Source organism: Brachyistius frenatus, unplaced genomic scaffold (genome assembly GCF_029030835.1).
Source record: "Brachyistius frenatus isolate BFR_SWC_R1_liver_20210118 unplaced genomic scaffold, ASM2903083v1 Contig_414, whole genome shotgun sequence".
In the NCBI taxonomy this organism is placed as follows: Eukaryota; Metazoa; Chordata; class Actinopteri; family Embiotocidae; genus Brachyistius; species Brachyistius frenatus.
In genome coordinates, this window is record NW_027211013.1 from 25001 (window position 1) to 40460 (window position 15460).

The 15460-nt window shown below is 42.0% G+C and overlaps 1 protein-coding gene across 1 annotated transcript; it reads right to left on the reverse strand.

Annotated features, from left to right (window-relative positions):
* Positions 1–384: 384 nt before the first annotated feature.
* On the reverse strand, positions 385–14499 carry LOC138636907 (atrial natriuretic peptide receptor 1-like). The gene is made up of 7 exons (XM_069725214.1): positions 14202–14499; positions 10706–10840; positions 7018–7192; positions 6835–6933; positions 3105–3196; positions 2294–2434; positions 385–990 (listed from the first exon to the last, which is right to left on the reverse strand). The coding sequence occupies exons 1-7, from the start codon at positions 14448–14450 to the stop codon at positions 886–888; spliced, it is 996 nt and encodes a 331-aa protein (XP_069581315.1). The 5' UTR covers positions 14451–14499; the 3' UTR covers positions 385–885.
* Between the last annotated feature and the right edge of the window lie 961 nt (positions 14500–15460).

Sequence of the window (15460 nt, forward strand, 5' to 3'; positions counted from 1 at the left end):
CAAAAGTTTTTGATTTGATTTGTGTAGTTTTAAAAACAAATGTCTTAATTCTGTGACCAAAACTGTAAAAGCAAACTTGTTTGAAATGCAATTAATTTTATTCTCAGTTCATATATTTTTACTTGAAAACTATATATATTTTTTGTGCTTGCATAATAAAAACTCGTAAAAAACTACCTTGATAATTTTCCACTCCACATTCTTCCTATCCTATCTTCCTGGACTCTCAAGGCCGCGGTGACCTTCGTCTACACCCTGCAGGACTTCAGCACACGGAGACTGAGCGTTTCTGAATGCCTCCACACACCAGATGAAGAGATGAAGGCACTTTGGATTCACTTTCCAAACACAGAAACACCATCACTGTGCATTTGAATGCCCCATCAACACCAGGATGTACAGAGATAAGAGGAAATTAAGATGACAGAAAAATTAGACATTTTCAGCATTTAGAGCTGAAGATGACAGAATTAATTTTTTATGGTCCTTCTTATATATGTATTTAACCTTTGATCATATTTTTGAGTATTTAAAGTTTGATTACACCTTTTAAATGATCACTGATAGATTATAAACTACAGACTTTGTGCTTCACAGAAACAAAGAGGAAACAATACGTATGAATCTACAAACATACAGAACACATGAACCTCAGAAAAAAACACCAGAACAATGTAAACGTTGAAATCTCTCATCAGCTTTTAAATAAAGTGATTTTTTTTTTTTTCATTTAAAAACAAACTGCGGATTCAGATCATCACAATTCAGAGACAACGAGATGCTACGAACTAACATCTGTCCATCTCTTGGTTGGATTTCTGTTGCCACGGTGACCGAGGTCCTGAGCTGGGTCCACGGGGGTGGAGGGACACGGAGCTCCTCCAGTCAGGCCTGGCTGGTCTGTCCGACCTCGTGGGGGAGTTTGGTGGAGGAGGGGAGGGAGACCGGCGTGGTGGCGTTCTCACCGAGGCTCTGCACCGTCGCCGACGACTACCACAACACGAGGAAGGTTCATTCATGAGGTGGACACAGAAAACAGGAAATTCATATTTCAAACACAAACACGCAGCTAATAATGCACTTACATATATATCGATACATTCTGTTATATAAAACGCGGAGTCTCTGGTCAGTAAAATAAAGATCCATGACAACGACTTTCAGCATCTTCACAGGTGGAGGAGACAAACATGAGTGAGAACAAGTTTTCATCCATCTCCTGACATTTATCGCATTTCACTCACGACTTAAATAAATCCATAATTTAATGTGTTAAAGGATGAATGTTGAGATTATAAATGTAGATCTGTCTGAGCCTCCTGTCATACCACATTCAACCACCAGATGTCCTCAGACGTCCTTACTACTTTCTGGATTTATATATCAAATATAAATACAGTCTTTAGTGTTTTTAAGGTCTGCCCTCGTTCCACACAGTGAAGTGAAGTACACATTTTAAATATGACAGGAAGAAAACATTTCCTCCTGCTGAGTTATGAATCCAAGTTATAAGTCAATAAGAAAATAATGTTTTCAATATTCTTCCAAAAACAAATCTGACATTTGTTCAGAAGCCAGAATACCTGGTTTCAGGAGAAGACAGTCCAGGTCAGTATGTACATATGAATATATAATCACGTATTATTATGTGTACATGGAGGGATGCCACAGTTTGGGGGATTTGTTTGATGCAATTAAGATGCTCAGTTTCCACGTTCAACATTTTAGAAACTTCAGCTTTATACTTTTCAGCAGTGCTGCGAAATGAAAGTGATGTCACGACGAGCAGGTTCACATTTAATGAAAAACGTTCCTGTAAAACCGTGTTCACATCACGGGACGGGTTGTAACATGTTCATGACATTTATTGGAGCTGAGGGTCAAATAAAGATGCTGTGAACTGATAAAACATCATCATGATAATAGATCTTATTAACCTGCATTTAAGCACTTCAGATTTTTAACGCACCAAATCAGGTCGGAGCGTTCAGAACGTTTCAGTGATCATGAACGTGATGCGACTTCTGTTCAGATGACAGAAACACGGAGAGGACATGATGACAGTAAACACACCCGACAGGGCCAACAGGTCCACAACACCAAACACAGCTGAGTCCAGACTCACATGTCAATCAATGTATTGATATTCATCTATAAAACTAAATGTGAACGTGAGTATTCACAGGAAATAAATATCATGAAAAGGAGAATGATGGACGATGACATCTTGTTTAAAGCTAAATCATAAACACGTATATCTGCAGCTTCATCATGTCTCCTGTGATCCACTCACGTTGCCCACCGAGCCCAGACTGCCCGGCGCCGGCTTCTTCTTCCGGGCCATGTTCGGGTTCCAGTGACACACCAGGCTGTCGTTCTGCACGCTGAAGTTCTTATGACCGATCAGCCAGTAGGTGTTCATCTTACCTTTACCCTAGAGGGAGGGGGGGGGGTGTCTTTACTCATTTATATAAACACATACATAACATACAAAACCTAGTTAAGAGAGTTTTATAAACTAGTTCACTTGGTCTGAGAGACAAGATATGATTCAGTTGATTTGGGTGAAGAGACCCTTTAATTTGTGAGTAAGACATAAAATAACATTCAAATATTGAACTTTGTGATTTTACATTCACAGATTCAAGTTCAGAGACGGTTCCTGTTCAGCACGGTGAGGATGATGGAGCCGTCGTCCCCGGTTACAGGACCTCCATCCACTGTGTGAGGATGAGGGCGCCGTCGTCCCCGGTTACAGGACCTCCATCCACTGTGTGAGGATGATGGAGCCGTCGTCCCCGGTTACAGGACCTCCATCCACTGTGTGAGGATGAGGGCGCCGTCGTCCCCGGTTACCGGAGGATCAGTGTCTGTGTCTCCTCAGGGGTTGAAACTACCGGAGCAGCTTTAACCAATCAGCTTCGACAACCGTACTAACCCTAACCCATCACATTTAGACCCCCTCGCCCCCTCACACACACACACACACACACACACACACACACACACACACACACACACACACACACACACACACACACACACACACACACACACACACACACACACACACACAGCCCTTCAGAGCGTCTGAGATGTTTTACCTTCACCTCGATCTCTCCACGCAGCTGCAGGTCGTAGGCGTGGTCTTTGATCAGAGCCAGGTAGGTTTCTGAGCTGGTGTGGATCTTCTGAGCTGAAACACAAAGTTTGTGGTTTTTCATTGATCTTTTATTTAATTTCTATAAATGTATACTTTTTCTCCCCATGTGCGAGTTCTATGAATCTATTTCTCTGTGGCCACTCCTACTCCTGTGCTGTTAGAAGTCTGTTGTTTGTATTGTGTAATAACTACTAAATTTAAGATGAATTACTAATTTATGACCACAAATTAAATCTAAATAAATATTAAATATACAGTTTCATGTAACGCTGTGTGTGAGTTCATGTAAGTTCATGTGTGTGTGTTCAAGTGAGTGTGTGCGTGTGTGTTTGTGTGTATTTGTGTATTTGTGTGTGTGTGTGTGTGTTTGTGTGTGTTCATGTGTGTGTGTGTTTGTGTGAGTGGCAGCAATCTTCCACTCAAGTTGATCAATTAATCCAAAGCCTAAACTTAGTTCTAAATCATTTGAGAGTCTGACTCTTAGTCTCTCACCCAAACTGGAAAGCAGAGAAACGGATTGTATTGTTGTTGTTTATCTCCCACCTGGTCCTTATTCAGAGTTTCTAGCTGAATTCTGACTTTTGATCAGATTTAGTGCTGAGTTCAGATAAAGTGATGATAGTGGGAGACTTTAACATTCATGTTGACGTGGACAACGACAGCCTCAGTTCTACTTTCAGATCATTATTAGATTCTATAGGCTTTTATCAGGATGTAAATAAACCCCGTCACCGTGGTAACCACACCCTCCATCTGGTTCTGTCATATGGGATGGAAACTGAAAATGTAATAGTATTTCCTCCAAACCCTGTTTTGTCGGACCACTTCTTATTAACATCTGAAGTTCCAATAATGGACGACACAGCATGTGGGAATAAATCCCACTACAGTAGATGTCTGTCAGATGATGCCGTGGCCAAGTTTAAGGAAGCAGTTACATGTTTATCCTCTTCGATGCCGTGTGTTAAAGCAGTGGAAGACATCTACGTTGATCTTAGTCCCACACAAGTGGATCATCTGGTAGAAAACACTGCAGTATCTCTGCTCCAACTCTAGATGATGTCGCCCCTCTGAAGAAGAGTCATGAACCAGAGGAAGTTGTCTCCATGGTACAACTCAGAACTACGCTCTGCTAGGCAGCGACTGGAAAGATGGAAAGGAAATGGAGTTCCACTAATTTAGAAGAATTTCACCTGTCTGGAAGGAGAGTCTAATATTATATAAGAAAGCTCTTGGTAAGGCCAGAACTTTATATTATTCATCATTAATAGAGGACAACAAGAACAACCCCAGGTTTCTTTTCATCACTGTAGCAGGCTGACAAAGAGTCCCAGTTCTGTTGAGTCCTCTATTCCTTCATTAACTTCTTTACTAATAAAATTCTTACTATCAGGGAGAGAATCGGGCCGACCCTTCCTGACACCATCACTGATGTGTTGCTAAGCAACAGCAGCCCTGAAAGCAACTGTAGGACCAGATGTAAACTTGGAACATTTCTCTCCTGTTGAGCTCTCTGAGTTAACTAGAATTATTTCTTCACCTGGATCCTCTAGCTGTCTGTTAGATCTCATCCCAACTAAACTTTTTAAGGAATTCTTCCCTTTAATTAATACTTCCATATTAGATCAGATCAACCTATCTATTGAAACCGGCTATGTACCGCAGGCTTTTAAAGTGTCTGTAATTAAACCTTTATTTAAAAAGACGACTCTTGATCAGCTGTTTTAGGAAACTACAGACCAATTTCCAACCTGCTGTTTATTTCTAAAATCCTTGAAAAAGTTGTTTCAAATCAACTTTGTGATCATTTACAAAGGAATGATCTGTTTGAAGATGTTCAGTCTTTAGAGTTCATCATAGCACAGAAACAGCTCTGGTGAAAGTTACTAACGACCTTTTATTAGCCTCAGATAATGGACTCGTCTCTGTACTTGTTCTTCTGGACCTCAGTGCTGCTTTTGATACGATTGATCATATGATCTTATTACAGAGATTAGAAGACGTTACGAGGATTAAAGGAACTGCATTAGACTGGTTCAAATCCTACTTATCAGATAGATTCCAGTTTGTCCATGTCAACAATGAGTCTTCCAGACAAACAAGAGTTAGTTATGGAGTTCCACAAGGCTCAGTGTTAGGCCCAATACTTTTTACTTTGTACATGCTTCCATTAGGAGACGTCATCAGGAAGCACTGCATCAACTTCCATTGTTATGCAGATGACACTCAGCTATATCTTTCTATAAAACCAGATGAAACTAATCAGTTAGTAAAACTTGAAGCCTGTCTAAAAGACATAAAGGTCTGGATGACCAAAAACTTCCTGCTTCTAAATTCAGACAAAACAGAAGTTCTTGTACTTGGTCCTAAACACCTCAGAAACTCTTTCTGTAATCACTTAGTTACTCTCGATGACGTTGTCTTGGCCTCCAGCAAAACTGTGAGGAACCTTGGAGTCCTATTTGATGAGGATTTGTCCTTTAGACACCAGATAAAGCAAATCTCCAGAACTGCCTTCTTTCATCTACGTAATATTAATAAAATCAGGAAAATCCTTCCTCAGCATGACGCAGAAAAACTCATTCATGCATTTGTTACTTCTAGACTAGATTATTGTAATTCCTTGTTGTTAGGATGTCCAAATTACTCATTAAAAACCTGCAGCTGATCCAAAATGCTGCAGCAAGAGTACTGACGGGATTTAACAAGAGAGATCATATTTCTCCAGTTTTAGCTTCTCTTCTCTGGCTTCCTGTGAAATCAAGAATAGAATTTAAAGTTCTCTTGATGACTTACAAAGCTCTACATGACCAGGCTCCATCATATCTTAGAGATCTTATAGAACCATATAATCCTAGCAGAGCACTTCTCTCTCAGTATGCTGGTCTACTTGTGGTTCCTAGAGTTTACAGAAGTAGAATGGGAGGCGGAGCTTCAGTTTTCAGGCTCCTCCCCTGTGGAACCAGCTCCCAGTTTGTGTTGGAGGGGCAGAAACCCTCTCTAGCTTTAAGATTAGACTCAAAACGTTCCTTCTTGATAAAGCCTATAGTTAGGGCTGGCTCAGGTAGACCTGAACCAACCCTTAGTTATGCTGTTATAGGCCGAGGCTGCTGGGGGACCTCGTTACATGCTGAGCTTCTTTTCTTTCCTCCTACTCTTTAACTGACTCATACCTCACCATCTTCTTCTCTCCCATAGTTTCTTCTTATTATCTGTTGTCTCCATTCAGTTCCTTCGCTCGTGTAGTTTCTGTTCTTTCTTTTCCAGATGTCCCGTCATGGAGCTGCATGTCTCTGCTCTGCACTTGTCGTCTCCACCAATAGTTCTTCTCTTCTATCTCTATGCTGTCCTTTTCTCTCTCTGCTCTCCTCTCACCCCAACCGGTCGAGGCAGATGCTCCACCCACCTCTGATCCTGGTTCTGTTAACAGATGCTCCGCCCACCTCTGACCCTGGTTCTGTTAACAGATGCTCCGCCCACCTCTGAGCCTGGTTCTGTTAACAGATGCTCAGCCCACCTTCGTGTGTGTGTGTGTGTGTGTGTGTGTGTGTGTGTGTGTGTGTGTGTGTGTGTGTGTGTGTGTGTGTGTGTGAATGTGTGTGAATATGTGTTCATGTGTGTGTGTGAATGTGTGTGTGTGTTCATGTCTTCGTGTGTGTGTGTGTTCCTACGTAGACTGGTGGACTCCATCCTGGATGCTGTGTTCACCGTGTCTCCAAACAAACAGTATCTGGGCATCTTGTGACCAACGATTCCGGCCACACATGGACCTGAGGACCGGAGAGCAGATAGAGCTCACTCAACTTTCAAAGCTTCCCACAATGCAACAGGACCGGAGAGAAAGAACATATAACCTGTGTGGATTCCCGCCCGCAGCTGCAGCCTCTCGTTGGGCATGTGAGGGATGGACACTTGTCTGACGGCCGCCACCAGGTCCAGCGCCATCTTGGCTATCTCGTCGGCGTGTCGGTCCCCGTTCCTCTCAGGCAGGCCGCTCACCACCATGTAGGCGTCTCCGATCGTCTCAACCTGGAGGGACAGAACGGACAGCTGAGTCCTATCCAGGAAGACACGTGGACCAGTGAGGAAATCCTACAGTGATATATAAATATGTGTAAATATGAATATATTTATATAAACAGACACCTTTAGGGGTGAAATGTGTGTTTAAATGCAGCTTTGTGTTTTTGTCCAGAAACAGAACCGTTGTTTCTCCGGAGTCGAATAATCCACAGAAACAGAAACAATCAACAGAAACAGAAACAATCCACAGAAACAGAAACAGAAACAATCCACAGAAACAGAAACAATCAACAGAAACAGAAACAATCCACAGAAACAGAAACAATCCACAGAAACAGAAACAATCCACAGAAACAGAAACAATCAACAGAAACAGAAACAATCCACAGAAACAGAAACAATCCACAGAAACAATCAACAGAAACAGAAACAATCCACAGAAACAGAAACAATCCACAGAAACAATCAACAGAAACAGAAACAATCCACAGAAACAGAAACAATCCACAGAAACAATCAACAGAAACAGAAACAATCAACAGAAACAGAAACAATCCACAGAAACAGAAACAATCCACAGAAACAATCAACAGAAACAGAAACAATCCACAGAAACAGAAACAATCCACAGAAACAATCCACAGAAACAGAAACAATCCACAGAAACAGAAACAATCCACAGAAACAGAAACAATCCACAGAAAGAGAAACAATCCACAAAAACAGAAACAATCCACAGAAACAGAAACAATCCACAGAAACAGAAACAATCAACAGAAACAGAAACAATCAACAGAAACAATCAACAGAAACAGAAACAATCCACAGAAACAATCCACAGAAACAGAAACAATCCACAGAAACAATCAACAATCCACAGAAACAATCAACAGAAACAGAAACAATCAACAGAAACAGAAACAATCCACAGAAACAGAAACAATCCACAGAAACAATCCACAGAAACAGAAACAATCAACAGAAACAGAAACAATCCAGAAACAATCCACAGAAACAGAAACAATCAACAGAAACAGAAACAATCCACAGAAAAAGAAACAATCCACAAAAACAGAAACAATCCACAGAAACAGAAACAATCCACAGAAAGAGAAACAATCCACAAAAACAGAAACAATCCACAGAAACAATCCACAGAAACAGAAACAATCCACAGAAACAGAAACAATCCACAGAAAGAGAAACAATCCACAGAAAGAGAAACAATCCACAGAAAGAGAAACAATCCACAAAAACAGAAACAATCCACAAAAACAGAAACAATCCACAGAAACAGAAACAATCCACAAAAACAGAAACAATCCACAGAAAGAGAAACAATCCACAAAAACAGAAACAATCCACAGAAACAAGAGAAACAATCCACAAAAACAGAAACAATCCACAGAAACAGAAACAATCCAAAAACAGAAACAATCCACAGAAACAGAAACAATCCACAGAAACAGAAACAATCCACAGAAACAGAAACAATCCACAGAAACAGAAACAATCCACAGAAACAATCCACAGAAACAGAAACAATCCACAGAAACAGAAACAATCCACAGAAACAATCCACAGAAACAGAAACAATCCACAGAAACAATCAACAGAAACAGAAACAATCCACAGAAACAGAAACAATCCACAGAAACAATCAACAGAAACAGAAACAATCCACAGAAACAGAAACAATCCACAGAAACAATCCACAAAAACAGAAACAATCCACAGAAACAATCCACAGAAACAGAAACAATCCACAGAAACAGAAACAATCCACAAAAACAGAAACAATCCACAGAAACAGAAACAATCCACAAAAACAGAAACAATCCACAGAAACAGAAACAATCCACAGAAACAGAAACAATCCACAGAAACAATCCACAGAAACAGAAACAATCCACAAAAACAGAAACAATCCACAGAAACAGAAACAATCCACAGAAACAGAAACAATCAACAGAAACAGAAACAATCCACAGAAACAAAACAGAAACAATCCACAGAAACAGAAACAATCCACAGAAACAATCCACAGAAACAGAAACAATCAACAGAAACAGAAACAATCCAGAAACAATCCACAGAAACAGAAAAAATCAACGGAAACAGAAACAATCCACAGAAACAGAAACAGAAACAATCCACAGAAACAGAAACAATCAACAGAAACAGAAACAATCCACAGAAACAGAAACAATCCACAGAAACAATCAACAGAAACAGAAACAATCCACAGAAACAATCAACAGAAACAGAAACAATCAACAGAAACAGAAACAATCCACAGAAACAATCCACAGAAACAGAAACAATCCACAGAAACAATCCACAGAAACAGAAACAATCAACAGAAACAGAAACAATCCACAGAAACGGAAACAATCCACAGAAACAGAAACAATCCAGAAACAGTCCACGTTTCTTTGGACCAGCTTTCTATCCTTTAATTCAAACAGCTGTTTGTGATTGGAGGAGTTCGGTGCTGCAACTATTTCTGGACAAACAGAAGCCGAGTTCAGTGAATCACAGAGAAGACTGTCAGCAGTCAGCTGATCCAGCGTTAGTCCAGGTCAGAGCTCTCCTGTTTAAAGTAGGTGGAACAGTTGGGATGCACCTTTCACTGGGAATAATCTCACTTCCTGCTTGGACACGTCACAACGCCTGATGTAATCCCCTCTGGGACCTATTTTCCCTCGCAGTCGTCTTCTCAGGCAGAAATCACTTAGAGGCAAGACGAGACTCGTTTATCTGCAGAACCTCCAGCTACGAGGTCGTTTACAGTCTTTAAGAGCTTCAACGAGGAGGTGATCAGAGACGCAGGAAAAGAAACGAGAATAAAACATCGAAAAGTGAGTTTAATTAAAATGAGGCAGATTAAAAAACAAAAAAAAATGCAGCGTCAGCAGCACATGAACAAATCATCCTCCGTTTACCTGAACACAAAAAGATTCAACTGTTTCACCCTGTTTATTAAATACTGCATCACAGACCAGGAAAAACACACACACACACACACACACACACACACACACACACACACACACACACACACACACACACACACACACACACACACACACACACACACACACACACACACACACACACCTCAGCGCTTCCTGTTTTTACTCCTATCAGCTGATTCTTCTGTGACTCGTTCTGTGATTTTTTTCTTTTATTATGTAGGTTTTTTTTTTACTATTTTTACCTGTAAAGCTTCTTTGAGTATCCTGACAAGTGCTCTATAAATAAAATGTATTATTATAATAACAATATTAGGATTCCTTAGAGATAAATCTGCAGAACTGTGCAGACAAGACTTTCATCAGTAACATGAAGCTGAAGAGACGCAAATGTGCAAAACCATCGTTGGAAAGAACAAAGAGGTTTAAAACGTTAACTAACAGAAGTGCTGACACGTCAATTTTCTGTGTGTGTGTGTGTGTGTGTGTGTGTGTGTGTGTGTGTGTGTGTGTGTGTGTGTGTGTGTGTTCGTGTGTGTGTGACCTTGTAGACATCGTAGGAGTCGATGCGCGTATCGAAGCACATGTAGAGGTTGTTGAGCATCTCCACCACCTGCAGAGGAGAGCAGGATGCAGAGATGGAGGTGAAGCCCACGATGTCTGAGAAGAAGATGGTTACCTGGAACCGGAGGAGAGGAGAGGTTCTGGTTGGACTGGTTCTGGTTGGACTGGTTCTGGTTGGACTAGTTCCCGTTAGACTAGTTCTGGTTGGACTGGTTCTGAATCAGCTAACACACTCACTACACTCAGCAAAGCCTGCAATGAATCCTGACCTCTTACAGCTCGGACATAAACAGGAAGACTAGTTTATTCTGTTAAGAGGTTTTTTGTAGCCATTATGTGAGAAAATCAAATTTATTTCAAGCACTTTTTACACAGTTCAAAGTGATAAATAGATGATTGACAGGTCAATAATAAGATGGACAGTTGTGGACCAGGAAACTTTAATAATTGAAGGACCAAAGGATGTAATGTTCTGCTGTTTCTCTTCCTTTGTCCAGTCGGTTCTATCAATGAAAACAGGCTCAGTTCAACAGCAGCACCAACTTCATCCTTCAATGATGTGGTCACTAAAAAGTGATGCACATGTTCGTTGTTGCCAAGGAAACGAGTGAAGTTGCTTCTTCTTCTGTGGCGTTAGAAAATGAGCGATCATATTAGTCCTCTGTTTGCTGGTTGGTTTGGATGTTCTAGTCTATCGATTCATTATAATTAAATAATAAAAGTTATCTGAAGCAACAAGTGTTCGTATGCTTCAGATAAACACTTTAAAAGGGGCTCCATCATTACGAAACTGGACAACACCGCTTCCCAACTCTTTGGGAAGCGGTGTAAAAATGTAAATAAAAACAGAACACATTGATTTGCAACTTACATCAACCCATATTTAATTGCAAATCCAAAAAAATCTGTGTTGAAACGGAGACATTTTTTTGTTTTATAAAAAAATTCTGCTTAATTTGAATCTGATGTCAGCAACACGTCTCTATAAGTTGTTCCAGGATCATGTTCACCACTGAGCTGCATCAACTCTTCTTTTAACAACACTCTGGAAACGTTGGGGAACTGAGGAGACCAGTTTCTGGAGTTTAGAAAGTGAAATGTGGTCCCTGCATTTGTGGACGCAGCGATGAACTGTGTTCACAGACGATGGTTTTCACAAGTGTTCCTGAGCCCATGCAGTGATTTCCACTCCAGAATAGTGTGTTTTTAATGCAGTGCTGCCTGAGGGCCCGAAGATCACCACCATCCAATATTGGTTTCCAGCCTTGTCCCTTGTGTTCAGAGATTTCTCCAGATTCTCTGAATCTTTTAATGATATTATGAACCGTAGACGATGAAATCCACTAATTCTTTGTAGTTTTACGTTGAGGAACATTATTCTTAGATTGTTGAACTATTTTCCAACACAGTCTTTCAGAGTGGTGAACCTCTCCCCATCTTCACTGCTGAGAGACTCCGCCTCTCTGAAATCATCTTTTATACCCAATCATGTTACTGACCTGTTGCCATGGTAACCTGATTAGCTGTCAGATGTTCCACCAGCTGTTTTTTTTTTATTTTTTTATCTTTTCACAACTTTTCCAGCTTTTGTTGATCCTGTCACAACTTAGAGACGTGTTGCTGTTATCAAATAAAAAATGAGCAGATATTTTTCATAAAACAATAAAATGTCTCTGTTTCAACATTTGATATGTTGTCTTTGATCTATTTTCAATTAAATGAGTTTATGTGAATTGCATTCCTTGTATTCTGTTTTTATTTACATTTCAAACAACGTTTTTGTAAACATGATTGTAATAAGTGAACACAAAGTATTTTATTAATCATGTGCTGCAGGTTGATGCACTATAACTCAGCCTGTTTATTACTGGAGGATCTGAAAGTAACTGACAATATTAAAACCAGCTAACAGAGACAGTTTAACACCTATTTAAATGTATTTCCTCAGATTACTTGAGTTGGGTGGCTGATAATAAGTTACACTCGACCAACAGCAGATATCTATTGACATGTGAGCCCTGCAACAAACAAACGAACAGAGAAGCTATATTTCATGTTGTACTTTCCCAGTTAGTTTGAAATAATGCATTAAAGGGTCTTGCATTTTCTTTCCAGAGCTCCAAATCATGTTCAAATAAAGCCCACAGTTTTATTCAGCTGCACCCCCCCCTTTCAGAGGGCTTTGGGTACAGCTGCTTCAAACCTCTTCAATAAACCAGACGCAATTTTCCCCCGTATAACTTGTTTTATCTCCTGATGAATATGGAACAGGGCAATTATAGGTAATTACGCCAACAATAGCAACAAAGGCAGCAAACGCACATTCATTGAGCGTGTTTGCAGATCTTGCAGCGGGAACCTCCTCGCTGCAGCGCCGCCGCCCTCCGGACCTCTGCATGTGTTCGCTGGATGCTCAAAGTGGATCAGGGAGAGCGAACAGAAGACAGACTGAAGACTTATCTACCTTCAACAGGGTTTTCTGTCTGGTTTGTCAGTTTTAACACGAGATGAAGAGGAGAGGAGGAGAAACCTCGGACTGAAGCTGTTTTTTCTAACAGTGAAGCATCAGAGTCTGAACTCTTAACATTTCAACGCCGTGTGCATCATTACGGTCTCTACTTTTAGCACCTTTCTGTATTTTTATGATGTGTTGCACTTGTTTTCTTTCTGAATAACACCTTAACAATTTCTTTCCATGTTCTTGTCTCCAGTTTCAAGTCTTAGTAATGAAAGTGCCAAATAAAAAAACAGTTTCAAGACTAATAAGTCCAATTCTAAATCCAACACCCACAACTGTCAGGTGAAACCCCAAGTCATCAACAGAGAGTCCCAGGCCGAGATGTACAAGTCCAACATCAACACCAACATTTCACCAGAAAACACAATCGAGTCCAGAGTTACGACCACCAAGTTTAGTCACGTCTACAACCTAAACTTTGTCTTTCTAGTCTTAAACAAAACACTCAGCTAAAATCAACGGTAATACCATGAAACTATGTTAAACTCAAAAACGGCTGAAAAGATACTAGAACACAGAACATCCTGACTTAATAAGGAGTGACTTTAGCTAACAACACCGAGATAACTGATGGACACATTTGATTCACTTTGGATTTGATGAGAGAAGTTGAATGGGAGTCTATGGAGCCGGAGGCTTTTTGGAGCCGACCTCTAGTGGCACTCGCTGGTATTGCAGCTGAAGACACTTCTGGATCAGAACCATTTTACAGACCTGAAGCTACAAACACTTTTATATCCAGTCTGTGATTCAAACTAGAAATTAAAAATGACAATACTAAACTAGACATGATTCTTAATCTGCATAACCAGTTTTTCATCGAGTATGTATTTTGAAACCGGTTCTGAGACATAGTTTGGCCCATTGGTCCATTCCGGTGTAAAAAGGTTTGAACCTTACCAACCTATCTTCTACAACCTGTCTGAGGACCGGCTGCTCGATCAGCGTTCTTACCAACCTTTTCGTAGCTCTCGGCCTCCACGTGTTTGCGCTGGCGGAGCTGCTTGGCCACCGACTTGGGCAGCATTTGGTTCAACAGATCTTCGGCCAGCTGTCTCTGGCGCTTCAGGTCCTCCGTCTTCTCTTTCAGACTCTGGGCGTAGTCCCGTATCCACTCAGTTATCTGCTTGAAGGAGAAGATGACCACCGGGTAGATGAGGCAGGCGATGGCCAGCAAGCAGATCCTCACGGTGAGGCCCGAGGACATGGAGCGAGACGCCGACCGGAGCGCCGGCGCCGACCGGTCCAACAAACACCGCTGGGTGTTTCTCAGAGCTTGAAGTCCAGCGGGAGACCCGGACAGACGGTCCGTTCTGGCTCCGGAGATCTGCCACTGAGATGTGTCAAAAACAGAAGAATCTGTAACATCCAGGCTGGAGTTGAACCTGCGGTCTACGTTCTCCATCCAGCAGTCGTTGAGCCGCTCTGTGAGGACCCGGGCGACGCCCAGGTAGCCCAGCACGTACCTCCACCTGTCCTGGAAGCACGGAGCTGCCGTGTGGTGGATGTGCATCAGCTGGTGGTTGAGCTCCACAAACGTGACGAGAAGTCTGGCAGACAGCACGTCGCTCCAGTCGGAGCTCTGCTTGACTTTCTCCAAAGTGTCTTCCACGGTTCCCCAGATGTCCAGAAGTCGTCCGATGGCCAAAGAGACGGCGGACGTACAGTGTTCACTCGTGCCGTTTGTGTCCAATGAAGAATTTAGAACTTCTTGAATGCTCTTCTTCATCTCCTGGCAAAATCCAGGCAACTCCACCCTGCAGGGAATCCCACGTCCATTACTGTAAGCCATCATTTCCCCACAGAGGCTGTCGAACACAGGAAACACCACCTCCAGGAAGCTGGCCTCCAGCGTCTCGTTGCTCTCTCTGCTGAAGAAACGTCGCATCTTCTGCAGCCGGCTGACGAGCTGCAGCAGAGCGACGGTTCGGCAGGAAGTCAGCTCGTCGTGAGCGGACTCGGTGGAATGCAGCGAGTCGATGTCGGAGCTGAGGTCCACAGAGACGGAGCCGAGCAGCGCCACGAAGGACACGAGGCAGGCCGTCAGAATCCGACGAACGGTGAGACTGCTGCCGGAGAGGGACAAGATGGAGCACCTGAAACACAATGGGACAGGGGGGGACAGGGGACGACAGGGGAGTATAGTGGAGGATAGGGGACGACCAGGGGGACAGGGGATGACCAGGGGGGACAGGGGATGACAGGGGAGGACAGGGG